This window comes from Rattus norvegicus, chromosome 9 (genome assembly GCF_021556685.1).
Source record: "Rattus norvegicus strain SHRSP/BbbUtx chromosome 9, alternate assembly SHRSP_T2T, whole genome shotgun sequence".
Classification (NCBI taxonomy): domain Eukaryota; kingdom Metazoa; phylum Chordata; class Mammalia; order Rodentia; family Muridae; genus Rattus; species Rattus norvegicus.
This window is the reverse complement of record NC_141542.1, coordinates 64,000,424-64,018,793: the sequence shown is the minus strand read 5'-3', so window position 1 is coordinate 64,018,793 and position 18,370 is coordinate 64,000,424. Positions and strand designations below refer to the sequence as shown.

The following is an 18,370-nucleotide window of genomic DNA, read 5'->3' as shown; positions in this document are numbered from 1 at the left end:
ACAAGAAGAATCTGTCTCAAAAACAAACAAACAAACAAACAAACAAAAAAACTGGACAGCAACTGAGAACCAGCAGTAAAAGTTGCCCTCTAACCTACACGCATGTATACACACATACACACACACACACACACACACACACACACCAAACACACACAACATACACACACACACAACACATACACACACACACACACACACACACACACACACGAGAGGGGAGGCACTAAAGAGAATGTAAACAACGTCTTGTATTTTATTTCTTTCCCTTTTGATGCCTATCATTATGAACTGTACTTACAAAATATGGCTTATATGTCTTCCATGTATAGACTGGACTTGAAGAGACAAAACCAGCCAAGAATCGCTCTTATTTTAATTTCAAAATGCTCCAGTTTGCACAAGTAACAAAGAAGAGTCACTGGTGACGGACTTGTTCTGACTTAGCTTCTCTTTCTCACCCGTCAGCACAGATAAAAACAAATCTAAAAATCCCAAGTCACTAACTTTTGTTTTGTAATAAGAAAAGCTCTAATTTGCTCATTTTGTTAACCTACCTAATAATTCCATCTCAGACCCACCCAATTATAGTAATATTTTATACTCTACAAGTAAAAATACCTATTAACTCTTATGTGTCTGTAAGTCACAGACCGACACACAGACATGCACAGGATTGGGGAGTTCTGTTTAGTTTCTTAGAACCAGGACTGTATCAAACAGAGTGTCCTGGCAACTGGAGTAGCGATGTTACCTTCCTTAGTGGCTCACCCAGGCCAGCAAGGTGGGAGCATCATATCCTCATCCCCGAAATTTCCTAGCGTCTTACACCTCAGGTCTTCTAAACTCTGGTTCCTTTAAATCTAGAATTAATGGAGTCTTCTACTGTGTTGTGTTGTTTAATGTTGAAGCTCAATGTTAGAAACCAGCCATCATTGCTGAAGAACCAGGGACACACGTATCCCAGGAATCAAGTGCTGATCTCTGGTCTCCCCAGTCTTCAGTTCCAGGCTGTGCTGTCCCAGCATCAGTAACTGATACAGATTACCTCTCTTTGGTCACTGTGGAATACCTGATTCGATATGTGACTCACGGGATTCTTTTTAGGTAGAATGCATCCCACTGCCCTCTAAACGTTGGAAATATAACTGACAAATTTTCTTTCATGGTCATATCCTAAAGAGCTGCCTAGTCAGAATTTATAGCTGATATTGTTTTTATTGGTTAGGACTGCCTTTCTGTTAGCTTTTCTGGAATTAGAGGGAACTGTGACAATTGGAGCTGCAAGATTCTGCACAGTAAGGTACTTCTGGCTGTATCTCTGTTGGATGGAAGAATCTGCCAGGAGTTAGGAGGTCTACAGGGTCCCCACATGCATCCAGGAAGATTGCCTCAATCTGACTCTGTGAAGGTCATCACCAAAAAAAAAAAAAAAAGTCAGACAAGGCACTTAACTCTATCACAGGCCAGGAAAATTCTAAACATTGTTTGGGGATGGAGTCTCTTTTAGAGAATGCTTGTGTGTGTGTGTGTGTGTGTGTGTGTGTGTGTGTGTGTGTGTGTGTGTGTGCATGCATGTAGGGTTAGCTGAATTTACAAAGACAATCTTAAAAATAATCAAGTTTGCATGCTGAAAGGGAACAGATATAGATCTCTCCTGAAAGACACAGCCAGAACATGACAAATACAGAGGAGAAAGCTAACAGCAAATCACTGAACCGAGAACGGGGACCCCCATTGGGGGAATTAGAGAAAGAATTGAAAGAGCAGAAGGGGCTTGCAACCCCATAAGAACAACAATGCCAATCAACCAGAGCTTCCAGGGACTAAACCACAACCAAAAGACTATACATGGACTGACCCAGGGCTCCAACTGCAAATGTAGCAGAGGATGGCCTTGTTGGGCCCCAGTGTAAGGGGAAGCCCTTGGTCCTGCCAAGGTTGGACCCCCAGGGCAGGGGAGTGTGGGGGTGGGGCTAAGGGGGGAACACCCTTATGGGGAGGGGGAGGGAATAGGGGGTTTATGGACAGGGAACCAGGAAAGGGAATAACATTCGAAATGTAAATAAAGAAATATATCCAATAAAAAAAGAGAAAAAATATTCAAGTGTATGCCCTTTGAGCAAGGGTGGAGATTGCATATCATTTTTTTTCTGACAATAGTGTCTTTAATACATGCTCTAAATCTCCTCTGAAAAATTATCTCCCTTCTAAAAGAGAAGCCTGTTTTGAAATCAGCAGTTCTGCAATCTGGGGCTCAAAGAAAAACCGGTAAAACCACCTCCCTGTGCTCCACACAGTCAGTCAGTGGTGGAAGTCACAGGCTCCTTCCCTAGAGTAACTCGAAAATGGTCACAGTGAAAACAGAATTGCTTCCCGACTTATGCTGCCAATGGGTTTTTTAAGTGAAGATACTGGGATAGAAATGTGATTTTATGCAGTAAGTGGTGACAAGAAATAAATTACTTTCTCTTTTATACAACTAGGATCATGCTAGTCATGACATCAACCTTGGGGGAACTGAGAACCATTTCTCATTCTTGTGTTCAATGATGATGGTGGAACATACCTCCCCGACGCCCTGTCTGTCTGTCTGTCTGTCTCTGTCTCTGTGTCTCTCTGTCTGTCTGTCTCTGTCTCTGTGTCTCTCTCGGTCTCTGTCTCTGTGTGTGGGGGGGGTGTTTTTATATATGCATTTCCATATGAAATACTGTCCTGTGTGTGATTATGCATGCATTTCCATATGAATGAATATTGGTGTGTGTGTGTGTGTGTGTGTGTGTGTGTGTGTGTGTGTGTGTGTGTGTGTGTGTTGGCACAGGTGTGGAAATCAGAGGGACAGTCTTGGTGTCAGTCATTGTCTTTCACCATGAGACAGGGTCTCTTGTCTCCACTGCACACACCAGGCTGGGTGGCCCAGGAGCTTCCAGGGATTCCCACTTTGCCTTCCATCTCGCTGTGGAAATGTCAAGGGCACAGATACGTGCTATCATTCCAGCTTTGTATGGTTTCTGGGGATCTGAACTCAAGTCATCCACTTGCACAGCAAGCACTTTAACCAACAGGATGTGTCCCCATGGTTCTAAAGAGCACCGGCTAACAAAGTCAGTTAACAACCCCCCACATACACACACACTGGGCACAATGTACCAATGTTTCTATAAAAGACGATACCTTAGAAAAAGGCACCTAGGGTCAGCAAGACGCTCACATCAGCACGCATGATGGGCATGAGTCTCTTTTCAAGGACTCACATGGTGAAGGAAAGAACTCACTTCCATAAGCCAACTCCACTTGCCCTCCGGACATGTGCTATGGTAGTCATGCACAGCCCCACACTGAATACCTAAGCAGGAAACCTAGAACCAGCCATATTTGAGTCTACTTTCTAGTATGCAAACAGTGTGATTCATGTATTCTCTTAACTACTCTGATAAATTGAAAATAAGTTACTTGGGGTAGCAGATGACCCAGCAGGCAGCACCCCCAGCAGCACAGCCAGCACCACACCCAGCCGGACACCCAGTACCACAGCCAGCAGGCAGCCATATTGAGTCTACCCCCAGCAGCACAGCCAGCACTGTCTAGTTAGGGACAGAGCTGACACAGGATGGAAGCCAGCGCAGGCTCCAAGGCCAAAGGTGCCAGGCAACATCTTTAAATGAGGGACCTGAACGATTTTATCTCTAGCCTAGTTCATTTTAGAATGTGAGAATTAATATATCTAAATATAGTGTAAAATTGGGAAAATAATGTCATGCAGAGCTTAGAACTTAATAATTGAAGAGACAGAGTTCGAAACCGCACAAAGTCATGGTCTGTATGAAACTGCTTCTGGAAAAACTGGGCTTCTTGCCACACCCAAATACTTCAAAACTGTAACAAAGGCACAAAGCAATGTAAAAAATTAACAGAAGCGTTTGGATGACTGACCAATTTCAAGAGTTAGAGGGCGACTGTACATTTGTCCTCTTCACCACACTTTTTTCGTGGTACGAGCAATATGAAAAGCAATAACAAAACCGAGCCCTGTGAAATGGAGGCTTCCAGGGTGATTATGGTCTTCTTTCCACAGAAGGCAAAGGACACAGTCATTTTGACTGCAATCTGCCTGCCTCAGATCTTGGGGTAAACATCTAATTCCCACAGCAGACCACTCATCATTCCACATTCTCCACACTGATGCTGACATGGGAGCAAGACTGTGGCTCTGACTCCACTGTGACAATGAAAAACAGTCAACCACTCAGCCTGTTCTGGTAGAGGAAACAGGGCATCACTTTCCCATCTCCAAGTTAGTATACTTTATCTGATCAACTAGCGAGACTCCATCAACTCACCAAGGGCAAAGGTACTTGGTTGTTTGGAATTAATTAATTTTAATTAGCCTAGTGCTAAATGGGCTGGGAAGATAATTTAATTGTCAGTGTCCTTGCTGAGTTTGATCCCCACACCCATGTAAGATGTGGTGGCATGTTCTTGCAGTCTGGGTGCTTGAGAGGTAGAGACAACCTCTCACTGGGCAGCTGGTCTAGCTACTGGCAAAGTCAAGGGCAGAGACAACCTGCCTTCTCCACAAGGTGAATGCCACCAAAGAAAGGTCACATTGCTCATGCCAGCATCAGTTTGACCTTCAGTAGTCTTTGTCTTTCCCAACCCATTTAGTTTGCATTCAGTTAATCTGAGATTCTCAAGGCCCAGGTAATTATTCAAGTAAATTGCACAATTACCCTGATTATTTTAAATACTACAAGCAATACTTGATCATTTAGAGCGCATAGAACAAAATTACAAACTTAATGATGTCATTTAAGACATTTTACTATGATCAAATACTTTAATAAGTGCTTCCTATTTATTAGCTCTGTGGGGGCAGGGGTGGTGTGCATAGGCAGCTATGTGTGTGGAGGGCAGAGGACAGCGCAGAGAACTGGCTTTCTCCTAAAGTATGTTCCGGTGATTAAAGTATGGCCATCAGGCATGGTGGCAGACACCTGCTGAGTCATCTGATCAGCCCAGGAGGAAATGCTTGATAAAAAGAACTGCTCCTCCTTTAAGTTGGAAGAGACGCAAAGGTTGTTTAAGGCCCACCATTGTCTTGCTTTTTAAATCAAGAAGTGAGTTAGTCAGGTGTGGTGGACACACCTTTAGCCCCAGCATACAGGAGGCAGAGGCAGCAGATGAGCCTGGTCTATACAGAGAGTTCCAGGCCATCGAGGGTGACACAGTGAGACTGTGTCTAGGAGGGAAAAAAGGACATTGTTGGTTTGCATTCTATTTCATCACAGTGGCTGCCACTGTCACTGGGCTGTCGGGTGCTGTATGAGTCAGCATCTAATCAGGGAGACAGGCACCAATCTGTCTTATTCTGAGTACTTTAAGGGAGAGAATGGAGAAGTTAACTGGTTACTAGGAGCAGGAGGGAAAGGCCGGAGAAGTAAAGGAAGGAGACACCCACACAGCTGATGGGCCCGTCGGTTAGACAGCAGGTGGGCTCCACAGTGGCACCTGATGCAGCACAGAGACATCTTGGGTAGAAAAGCCTGCTGCCCAGAGCAGAGCAGTGCAATGACCTAATACAAGACCAGTTTCCCTGAGTACCACTTACCACAGGTGATTAACACTCCTGGGCTCTCAGGCCTGCTGGACTAATAGGCAAATCCCAGACCAGAGACAGATCCTGTTCTAAGAGAAACAAGGAGAGCTAGGCATGGTGGCTTTAATCCCATCACTCAGGAGGGAAAGGCAGGTGGGTTTATGTGAGTTTGAGGCCAGCCTCGGTCTGCATTAAAGGCTTCCAAATCAGCCAGAGCTACACAGTGAGATCTTACTCCAAGCCCAAACCTCCCAAAAGTAAAGACAAAAAAAAAAAAAAAAAAAAGGAAAAGAAAAACAAGGTAAATGGCATCTAATATAGCCTCTACATGCATGCAAACACACGCACACTTCACACACGTGCACAATTATTTTATGAAGACATGGTTGCTGTGTTAGGATATTTTCAAAGTTTTACAGTAGCATTAACTCCAAAAGGTCTCAATAGGAACCAAACAACAACAAAATGCACAGAAATACACCAGGAGCTTAGATATATGATCTGTATAAAGTCTACAATTCTCAGAAAGACAATTCCCTAGGCCTTTTCATGTACTGATATTTTTCTAACGAAAAGCTGAGTGGCCCTCTTTACACATTTCAACTCCCACAGCTCAACAACCACCACCTGACTGGGTTCTCAAAGTTGATACCGAAAGAGCCCTCTGTCTCTGAGTGCAAGGGTGGGCGTTATCTTATGGGAACTATTAGAATTTTTCATTAGTAACATGTTTTGTGTATCTGTGTATGACGTGTGTGACTCTATGCGAATGGTCATGTTTGCGACTGCAGACACACACATACTAGGCATGTGTGTGAAGTCGAAGACTGTCCTAGGTGACCATCCCCACCATCCACCATGTTTGGGATGCGGCTCTACGTTGTTTCCATGCCATGTGCCACAGACTAGCTGGCCTGTGAACTCACCCCTCCTCCCACCTCCACCAGAATGCTGGAATTTCAGACACACTACCACATCCAGGTTACCTGTGGAGTCTAGGAATTCAGACTCAGGTGCTTGTGCTTTTGTGGAAAACATTTTTACCAACTCAGCTATCCCTCAAGAGTCTACTTAATATTTTAATGGAGAAAATTGAAAAGCAAAATGGGAGAATAACCTTACATGGATGGAATCCTCAGAGCTCTCTCTAGAGAGCAGCTGTGAAACAGAGAAGCCACCTTCTTGATTACATCACTAAGCAGAAAAAGGGAGGTGGGGTTTGGTACATAAAACCAGGGAATTAAGTTTATGTAGCCACAGTAGTTACTGATACTGCTTAGAAAGGAAGGCTACGAAAGTTCACTGAATTGTCAAACACAGAAGTAAATCGACTATGATTTTGTTATAGAAGGTATGTATTTAAGGCCTGGGGAGATAGCTCAATGGCAGAGTGCTTACCTAGCATGCATGGGACCCTGGGCTCAATCCCCAGTACTAGAAAATAAATCAACAAAAAGAAAATATATATTTCATATAGCCAGAAAGTGTCTTTTTCTAGATGTAAGGAGGGCCTATTTGAAAATGTACATATATTTTATACTGTTTTCACTATACTGTTGGCTGATGAAATTACTGTTTTGGAATTCCACTCATTGTTGACACCTAACTGGACACATCCTTTGAAATAAAATACTGATTCAAAAGATACTTTGAGCAGAGAGGCCCACTCCCACATCCAGGGTGCAGAGAACAAATTCATCAAGGGCAATGCACTAGGCATGGCTTACACAAGACTGAGAAGCGCTCTCAAAGATCCCAAATATTTAAGTCCCCTTTCTGAGTGGTTCAGTTGCTTGTGCCATGGGGGCTCAAACTCTGTGAACCATCCATACACTGCCTGGCTTTTAGTGACAGCGCACAGTCAAAGATGTGTGCAATAAAAGGAACAGGGTGCAACCTTATGAAGAAAACCAAACAAGAAAAACTCTTCACAATGACTACGGGGAAAGTGTGATTCCCGCTGAAACTTTAGATTAGAAAACATTCTCTTCAGCTTAATGAATAATGAATAAACACCAGTGTTTTCCAAGGCTTCCCACTGTTGATGCCCGCAAAATTTCATATGGCAATGCAAGATCTGAAAAGTACCACAGACACACAACACACAGGTGTTTAGAGAGATCAACTTAGTAGTTTGTGGACAGATCTGTTGCACCTTCCTACAGCATCGGTGTTAAATGTAGTTCTCTCCCCACTTTAGAGCAGAAAGGCTATATAACCAGGTACTTTTCAATCTGCTTCACACAGGTGCTAATGGTCAAAGATGACTCTACAGAAAAGGTAGACAGCTGTCTAGTTTATTCTAACTAAAAGGATGACATAAGAAACTTCAGGTAAAAGATCATCAAGGCATACGAAACTTCAAAAACTAAGCTAATTCAGGGGAAATGTTATATGAAAATCTCTTCCATATAAAATCATGGATTAGAGGACTATGGTACGTTACATCACAATTTTAATGATATATAACAGTTATTTTTTTCTACCTTTCTTTCTTTTTATTTTCCTGGCAGTTCCAGGTATCATGTTCACAAGGGCTCTGTTGCTGGGCTACATGTCCAGTCTCTGGCATTCTTTATATGCCATGGTGCCTAGCTCTATATTATTAGTAGGAATTTGAGACTGTAGAGAGGCTGGAGAAAGACAACCATTATCCACTATAGCAATCCTTCATAAGTGCCACAGACAGGTAAGCCCTTGAGATTCAGGGCATAAGAGAATTCACTATGTTGATACTTGGAAACATTAGTTGTCAAAGTCCCTTAACACACAACCTCATACCTATACGTCTTTTTTTTGGGGGGGGGGTAATAGCCTCCTGTTTATTTCACTTAGATAATCCAGCTAAGCCCATGTCTTGCTTCCTTTTATTTCTGTTTGGAGAAGGAGGAGGAACGGCAGAAAGCTCCACCCCCAACGTAGCCCCACGTAAAGCATAACACTCTAAGGAAGCTATACAATGGAGAATTCAGTTGCCGAGGACCAGCCAATAGAAAGCATTCTCTTACCTGATGTGGCCAATCAACTCAATAAGCTTGTGGCTGAAGAAGTAAGCAGTCAACTCGGACACGTGACTCAGGACTGAACAGACCCCAAAAAGGGTAGTAGTTCCATTTAGATCTTCCAGATGCCAGTAGAGAAAGGTGAACACAAAGCCGTAGCCAAAACCCATGAACCAGGCCACAAACAGCACCGAGCCATACTGCACACTACACAGCAGCTTGATCAAGTCCCAGAAGTTGAAAGCCTGCGAGTGAGTGGCAGCAGTTGGAGTCTCTTCGGAAGACTCTGTGGAGTTGTCCCTTTCCACCTGTGGGATCTCCATCTCTTTCCCTTTGCCATCACTATTGTTGAAGTGGTTGTAGCGGAACCGGAACTGAGTGGCAACGATCAGGGCCATGGTCATGAGAACTCCAAAGACGATGAAGACGATCTGGTAGTTTCGGTATTCGGGGGGCTTACACCCCTTCCCATCAATGAGAACATCTATATGAGTGTAGTCAATCCCAATGCCCACAGACAGCATGGCCAGGCCCCAGCCCAGGGAGCCCCACATGCGCTGGAGCCCATAGCGATCTCGGTGTTTTCCCAGGTACTGGAGGGTTACTGTGTCTACGATCGTGACAGAAGAGGCACTGAAAAATTCTCCTATTATGACAACTACCAAGATGACCAAGAATATTGCCTCAACTTCCTGTTGGTCATACACAAGGGTGACTTGATCAGACGGTAAAGATTTGGTGGTGGTGACCACAGCAATGGTTGTCTCCCTGGTGACATTTCCTGTGGGGGGCAGAGTCACTGTGCTTGTGTTCAAAATCAAGTCTGTAACGTGGTGGGTAATTCCCTCTGTCTGGGGCCGTAGTGTGGGTTCGGTGGTCAAGGTCAATGCTGTTGACAAGAGATCTATGTTTGAGATATTGGGCTCTGTCGCAGAGAACAGCAGGCTCCTTTTCTCGAGTGATTTTGGTGGTGTGGTAAAGAAAGCGACAGTGGAGGAGTTCATTGGCAGGATGGTTACTGGGTGACTTACATTGGTGGGGTGAGCTGTTGGGGGGATCTTTGGTATACATCTCAAGGTAGCAGGTTTGACGAATCCAATGCCCAGGTTAAACAAAACCCAACACAAAAGCGAAAAGAGGAGGACAATTTTGCCCTTTTTGAAACGATCTGCAACTACACCCCAGAAGGGAGCGCTGCAAAACTCAATGAAGTACCGAATGCCCACCAGCAGTCCACTCTGGCTTGGCGACATTCCCAGCTGCTTATAATACACGGGCAGGAGAGGGTAAAGAGAGCCGTAGGCGGAGTAAAAGAAGAAATAAAACACCTTGGAGATGAGAAGATCATTGTTGATTTTCACACAATGTTTCTCTATCCAGTCTATTTCCTCCTCGGGAATGGCGGAAGTCTCTGTGGAGGAGGGGGTTTCGTTAGAAGGTGGCTCTGATTCCCTGCAGATGCCGTTGAAAGGATCAGCAAGCACATATTTTCTCTTCTGCTCCTCTTCATCATCAGTTAGGATAGCAACTTTATCATCAGCAGCCATGGCTTACCACCACCATCCGGGTCAGTGACCTTCAAAATCCTGAGTGGTGATCTGTAAAATGAAGTGTAAAAGACACTTAGCAATGACAATCAGAACCTCAGTCCGCAGAGACATGAGGAACTTCAAGCTGCAGAAAAAATCACTACTGGGGAGAAAGATCTTATCACAGCCACAGGGTCTTGACCAAGGAGAAGAGCCTGAAAAACTAAACACAACGATGGAGGAATAGCTCAGTGGTTAAAGGCACTTTCTGTTCCTATAGAACCCAAGTTCAGCTCTCAGTACCCACATCTTGTGGCTCACAACCCTTCCAACTTTAACTCCAACTCCAGGGCTCTAATGACCTCTTCTGGTTTCCACAGACAAAGGCACATATACAAGTTTACATATACATACATACATACATACATACATACTGGAGGAGTACATACATATACATAAATAAAAGGAAAATAAAATCTCTTTTGAAAATTAAGTACTCTTCTGTCCACTGATTGAGAACCATTACTCTAACTAGTCACTTAGGAATTGAGTTTAAGAGATTAGAGCCAAAAACAGGTACTATCTTTTTGTTGTTGTTGTTGTTCTTTTTTTTTTTTTGGAGCTGGGGACCGAACCCAGGGCCTTGCGCTTCCTAGGCAAGCGCTCTACCACTGAGCTAAATCCCCAACCCCAGGTACTATCTTTTGAAGGCTGCAATATTGCTCCATAGTAGAGCATTTGACCTCTGCATGTGAGACCTTGGGTTTAGTCTCTAGCAAGACACACATATAGAAATAGATGTGAATTCAATCTCTAGCTGGGAGTACACACACACAAAAAAGGAAAGAAAACATTTATTGAGTTTTTACTACACCAAGCAATACCTAAAGACTTTTACATGTATTAATCGCATTAATGACAACAAGCCTACTCTTCTGTCCACATTACAGATAAGAAAAATGAGGCCTAGCAAGCTTAACTAATAGGTGGCAGGGCCTGGATTTGAACCCTGCTCTATTGCTTGGGTACATAATCTGATGCAGTACTCAGTTTGCACAGCCTAGAGCTTATGGGCTACATGTATCCTTGGATAGTTATAAATGTAGTCCAACACATTTGTAAATAGCAAGAGTCATGTTGTAGCATTGAAAGGTTGGATATTTCTGCCACCAAAACATCAGATACCATATGTTATATAATAAACTGAAAGAAGGGGTGTTTTCTGTATAAAAGATTAGCACTACACCAATAGTATAAATTTATAGGAACCATGCCATGCCCCATAACTTTCTCTTACAGAAATGATTAGAGTCAAAGGGTTGTGTTTGTATCACTTTGTCCTCTCTGGCTGCAGTAAAGACTTCCGGATGCTAAGAGCCTTGTTCATTACATCCATTTCAAAGCCTTGAACGTCCTCTTGCAGAGAGAAGCATCAACTCCACTTGCGACTCCAGACCATGACCTTAACTTCTTTTTCCCCACTATGAATTGACACTCAAAAAATGCAGAATCATGCATGTAAATTTCTACAAGTCTCCTAGAAAAACAACAGAAACTTTTTTTGAGCCAGCATCCCACTATGTAGAACTTGCTCTGGAGACCAGGCTGGACCTCTGGATTAAATGCATTTACCATCGTGTACAGCTGGAAACACAAGCTAATGGGACCTGTTTAGTAAACTCGGTTATCTTCTAGACCCCAAAATGATGTAGCACATAGTCACTGGCTTCTAACTTCAGAATATTTAGGTTAAAATGGTTCATAAATCGAGGTAAAATTAATATGAGTTATATTTAAATGAATAGGCCATTGGCACTTTATTAGATAACGTGCCCCTTCACTTCATTTCCAATTTTTTAAATATGAAAATGTATTATCACAGCATTTCCTTCACAAAATGTCTGATCATTGTCTTTCCTTCTTGCCTTTCTTCAGAGCCAAGTGAGATACACAGGCTACTTAATGACCTTAAACTGGATTCCAGGATAATTACCAACTATCAAGCAAATTGACCAAATCAAGCAGCCAGAACACTATTGCTTTCTCAGTGACGTATAAGCAGCCATCACTGGGTACCAAAGCTGTGGTTTTCTTGCTGTTCTTGATCAGCCGGACTCTGCCACACTTCCTGATAGCTGCATTTAACTCTGAACCCTGCCTTTTCCAGCACAGTTCCCTTTGATTTAAGAAACACTTCCAAAATATTTGGCCTTCAGAGCTATGCCCAACTAGGCATCTGGGATTGTGTATTAAGCCATACCCGGTCCCATCCATAACTATGGAGATTCCTAGCATTAAGATGATGAATACATTTGCCCATCCTGTGGGCTTCACAAGCTTGAGCAAAATAATTCATTTCTCAGTCTCATTTTCCCATTTCCCCCCCCCCCGGGTTTTTTCCCTTTTGTGGAGCTGATATAGAATCTGGGTCCTTGAGCATGCCCAGCAAGCACTCTATCACCAGGCTACATTCCCAGCCCTAAATAAGCCTTATTTATCTTCGTAGCAAGAGAAAACACTGTTTTCCCCAGACAAAAAGCTCTTACTGCCTGGTTATGACAGACTTTCTACAAGGTTCTGTTGTTATTTTTCTGTGGCCATTAAAATCTTCTTCTGTTCAACTCAGCAGTTAAGCTGGCAACTCTGCTGGCCAAAGGACATTAGGACATTAGTCAAACACCGATACATCTCCCCAGGTCCTCAGAGGAAGTGTGGACATTAGTCAAACACCGATACATCTCCCCAGGTCCTCAGAGGAAGTGTGGACATTAGTCAAACACCGATACATCTCCCCAGGTCCTCAGAGGAAGTGTGGGTAACCGAGGAAGAGCCTGGGATGAGCTGGTGCGAAGTACAGAGAAAACAAAGGTTGCACGGGCCAGAGAAGACATTCATAATTCACTCTGTGTCCCCACGGTGACCAGTCACACTGACAAAGACAGCAAAAAATTACCTCTACTAGGGAGCAAGAGGGCACAGACAGCAAGGCGGCTCCACACCTCCTACAGCTGGAGACACACTCAAAAGTCCACAAACCAGAATACCCAAAGAGTCACCTCAAACACAGAAAGGAAGGGGGAAAAATGCATCTCCGAGGAGAAAGGAGCAAGGAAACCAAGGCCCAAGCAGTTTGTTATTTTTGTCAAAACATAAAACAGGGGATCTTGTATGTGTTCACTTTTAAAGCTATACACACACACAGCTTTTATTTAAAGGATTAAAAATCCAGGGGTCATCCATTAAGGAAATCCAAAGACAGAATATCAAATTTTTTTTTTACTATGAAGAAATGATACATATTTGAAAAGGCAAAAATCATTACAAAATATCCAGGACACAGAAAAGCATGTCAGAGTATCTGCTCCGGTTAGTTTACTGGCTACAATTTCCAAAGTAGAGAAAACAGGAAGCGATGGCTGGAATTCCACGGGAGGGCCTGCCCAGCAGAGCTGCAGCCCTTCACTCTGTCAGCGAACAGAATCTGATGGGCTGTGCTGGCTTGAAGGAAAATGGCCCCATAGGTTCATATATCTGAATACTCAGTCCCTAACACTCAGCCTGCTTGGGAAGGATGAGGAGATATCATATCGTTGGTGATGTGTCACTGGGGGCCGGCTTGAGGTTCTGTGTCACTCCCATTGTGTTCTCAGCCTCCGGCTTGTGGCTCCAGATGTGAGCGCTCAGCTCTTTTACCTCCATACCTTCACTCGACTCTAATGTCTCCAGCACTCTGGAACCATTAACCTAATTAAATGCTTTCTTTTTATTAAAAAAAATACTAACAAATGTATACATGCCAAAATATAGTCCAACCCACAGGTACAATGTTTACATTATTATGGATCGATCAGTTGAAAATAACATTATTTTTTGAAGTGGAATCGGGATTTTAGACTTTTCAAGTGATAAGTAAGCCACCTCTGTCACTGACCAGAGCCACCTCTGTCACTGACCAGAGCCACCTCTGTCACACTCACCAGAGCCACCTCTGTCACTGACCAGAGCCACCTCTGTCACACTCACCAGAGCCACCTCTGTCACTGACCAGAGCCACCTCTGTCACTGACCAAAGCCACCTCTGTCACTCACCAGAGCCATCTCTAGACTTGTACAAAATATTTGACTGCTTGACTTTTAACAATGTCAGATACCTTTAATGACCTGTCCTCCACAAAGACTGCTGAGACTTTAGCAAGTAAGTCAGAGGAGGGCACCGAGTCCTCTTGAGAGAGACAAAGAGGACCTGATGCCCAGGTGCGACTCTTATGTCAGGACGCAGACCTCAGCCCTGAAGAGTGACTCCCAAGCCAATCTTTCCTCTTGATTCCAATGACTTTTACTATAGTTCTCTAAGTTTCCCCACTAGTTCCCAAGCATTAACAAACGGACAAGGTGTCAACAAACACAAGTAACTAAGGAAATGTTCTGTAAGTGCAGAACCGCTCTTTTTGTCTATATGGAAGACACGCTTGGAAATGTCAATCTAAAAATATAAGGAATAACTACTTTAAATTCAGGACAGTTTTTTTTGTTGTTGTTGTTGTTCATTTGGTTTTGTTTTTGAAACATGGTCTCACAATATAACCCTGGGAAGTCCTAGAACTCACTACGTAGACCAGGTTAGCCTCAAACTCAGAGTTCTGTCTGACTCTATCTTCAGAGTGCTCGGGTTGAAGACATACAGCACTAGGCTGGCCCAGGACGTTCATTTTTAGACAACATTTTCATGTCCTATTTGGATTTTGAGGAAACAGAACCCAACTACTGAAACAACGAGAAAGCAAGGTAGAAATGAAGTCACCTCTGTCACCTCAGGACCAAGGGAAAGAAACAAGCCAGAAAGGATGCCTGCATGTTAATGAAATTAAGATGTATCTGAGCCGATGTACCTTTGTTGAATTGGATTGCATCTGAGTGTCACAAATGCAGACCAGACAAACACCAGACTCTGAGCAATGCCTGAGGTGTAGGTGCTCAGAGTGAGCGGCAGCTCAGTCAGCCAGACACTGAGGTCCACGACTGTTTCCATCTCCCTGCCTAGTGCCACAGGCACCACTAGGATGTCTTTGGACAAAGGTCCGGAGAGAAGAACCTTTGAGATAGGATTAGATCCCTCGCAGACAACAAAACAGGTTTCTCTGTTCCCAAATGCACCTGCTGAGAAAAGGCCCTGTAAGAACACAGTGAGAGGCAGCTGAGGTAAAGGCAGTCGTCACTGGGCACTGTGACCTGGGAGTTCCCTGTCTCCAGATCCACGAGAAATTAAACTTTGTCTCGGTGCACACATGGGGCATTGTCACAGCAGCTTGTGAAGACTGGGACAGCAGTCGCCAACACAGACCCGTCCAGCACATCTTGGTGAAAGCTTCTGGTCTTACTGTTTCCTTAGATGTTGTACACAGAAATGTCTGAGCTTCTCTAGGACAGGTCTACTGCTGGTTCAACTGGATAAGAATGGCCTTTTGTTTATTTTGTAGAAAGCGAAACATTCTGTCACCAAGTAGATTCTAATGTCAGTAATCAACAACATGGCCCTAAAAGGCCTCCATCCAGTATGTACACTGAGATGTTCCCACAGCAGGGGTTTCTGAATTATTGATGTGAGACAGTGAAATTCCTTGCTAAAATAGATAGCTTTTTCCTTTGGTATTTATATTAACAAGGCTTAAATGTTGCCCACAAACACATGCTAAAAGGATGGAAAGTAATAGTAAAACTCTGAGAGGAAATCAGCTTCAGGTCTGAGGGATAATCTGGCCTAATTGCAAGGTCAGACTCATACACATGACGACCAAGTATGCCTTAGTGTAGCAGTGGCCCAGCTATCAAAGAGGAGCATGAACAATCCCTGGTTAGCACAGGGAGCACTTTAAAGTGCAGCTGTGAAACAGAGACATCTATTTCCCGAATCGTGGAGCCAGTTCTGCCTTGTGAACCGTCATTGATCATTCAGAATGTCCTTAAGAAATGTGAATCCTAAACCAGCACTTGGCCTCTGACTGCTGCAATTTATTGCCAGCAGAGACAGCAGGAAACCAGTAGGAGCCGGGCTCAGAGTCCTTGCGTTTGTATACCACACTCTCCAGCAGTCAGTTCAGCCCTAGCACGTTCCAGAAGAGCTGTGTTCAGAAGCATACACACAGTGTCCATCCAGCAGATCTTTTTTGTGGGGGTGGTGTGGGAGGGTACAAACTGACAGGCAATTTTTAAGGTTTGAAGTTGTTTTTCTCTTTCTGTCTCTGTCTTTCTCTCTCAGCTTGAAGCAGGGTGTACTTTCCCTCTCTTCAGGCTGAGGGTTGTGCTCTCTCGTTCCCTCCCTTTCTCACACTCACACACCCACTCTCCACACCACACACTCTACACTCACCTCATGCACACCTCACTCTCACCTCACTCTCTCGCCTTTTCCTCGCCCCAGTCTTTTATTGATAGTCCAAAAACCAGGTAGAAAAAAAAGACAGTGTATAATCGTTGTCAAGTCAAATTCAAAAGAATGACCACATTCGCACAAAGAATCAAGAATTATGATTGTTCCCCAAAGTTTCAAGCTTCCCCTATTTGCAGGCCTGTGGTCAAAATAATAGTAATTGCAAACTTGTCATTATTTGAACTTTAGCTTTTGACTTATATACTTCAGAGCTCAGAGCTCCAAGATCAGCTACATGCATTTTCCCATGAAGCTCTAATGAAAAATGACATGGGCAAAGCTGCCAGGCAGTGGCCAGAAAGAATCAAGAACAGAAGCAGAAGCTAGCGGAACGACTGACTTGATTCTTTCCAACAGATCTTCTAAGATCAGGATTGCTTTAATATCTGTACTCACTCAGCCAGTGTCATGAAAAACACATGCAAATGTGGCTGTGGAGCAGCCCACAGTGCAAACGCACTGAAGCACACCACAGGGAATGACTGGCTTTGGAATCTTCCTCTTCCTTCTCAGGCGTTGGGACATCGAAGGCTGAGACAAGCTGAGAGTCAACGCTCATCCTCACGACAATGCTCATCCTCATTGTTAACCCAGTTTCCAGCTAGGCTCTCCAGATCCTCAGCACTGTGCCCAGTCCCACAGGGCTGCCCCACAGCCTTGCACAGCAATTGAGCCTCGCCTCAGAACTTGACACCTAGGAAAGCCCTTCCCGGACCCCTGACCAAACTTGTCTGTAAGAGATCCATAATTTGTGGTCGCGTATTTATGTTAATTAACTCATAGTGGTGTGTTTACATGTTAATTAGATGCACAGTGCTTTGTCACCATTATTATTTCTAACCTGTCATGGCTTCATAAGGATTAACTCAATCTTCACCATTATTCCCAGGATACACATGACCACTTTCCTACGGTACAGATGAGGAAACTGGGGCACAGCAGAGAGCTAGCCCCAACTCATATCCAGAATAAACTGAGAAAATGGGATTTAATGTCAGACAGTCTGTGCTCTTAGGGGTGGCTACAATAAGATGTCAAATGCATGCTCTTTTGCCTCAAAGTCATGCTTCATTGTACATAAAATAATCCTCTAACTCAAAGAGAGATTAAATAACGTGAAAGTATTCAGTGGCAATAGAGAAGAGTAATGAAATAGAAGCCACGTCATGCTGCATAATAAATTAACAATAGCAAATTATAGACAATAGGAGTTCTGGGTAAAGAGTTCACAAGCTTTTGAGAAAACGAAGGACTTTCAAGGTACCCTTACTTGCAGACTGTATGATTCTCTACATCAGCGACCCTAAAGACATCATCGGAAAACTCTTAAGTCTGACAAACAGCAGCAGGAGAAAATAAAATCAGCACCCAAAACTCAGCAGATTTCCTACACACCAATAAATAACAAACATATAGAGAAAGATACCAGGGTGTGGCAAGATGGCTCGGTGAGTAATACTTGCTCTACAAGCCTGGTGACTTAAGTCTAATCCCTGAAACCCATGTAAATAAAGAAGAAGTTACTCCAAAGAGCTGTCCCCCAGCCTCCATTTGTATGCAGTGGTATACTTGCCCCATAGCATGCATCTGTCTACACAAGAACACACACAGGTTTAATTTTAAAGATTCTTTTTGAGATTTCATTTATTTGTATGTCATGCCTGAATATATGCACATGCATGCAGTACCCACGGAGATCAGAAAAGGGAATCAGATCCCCCAAAGGAAAGAGAGCTATGTTGGTGATGGGAATTGAACCCTAAAAGTGCTCTTAATGGCTAAGCCATCACTCCAGCCCCCACAAACAAATATTTCA

General features: G+C 43.6%; 1 protein-coding gene across 4 annotated transcripts in view; it reads right to left on the bottom strand.

The window, feature by feature from the left end:
• The window catches only part of Mfsd6 (major facilitator superfamily domain containing 6), an 85,095-nt gene that overhangs the window by 54,972 nt on the left and 11,753 nt on the right, over nucleotides 1-18,370 (bottom strand). For all 4 annotated transcript variants that reach the window (NM_001432456.1, NM_001106911.2, NM_001432457.1 and 1 more), the window contains 1 exon segment: nucleotides 8,605-10,196. In NM_001432456.1, coding sequence (NP_001419385.1) covers nucleotides 8,605-10,145 — 1,541 coding nt within the window. In that variant the 5' untranslated portion in view covers nucleotides 10,146-10,196.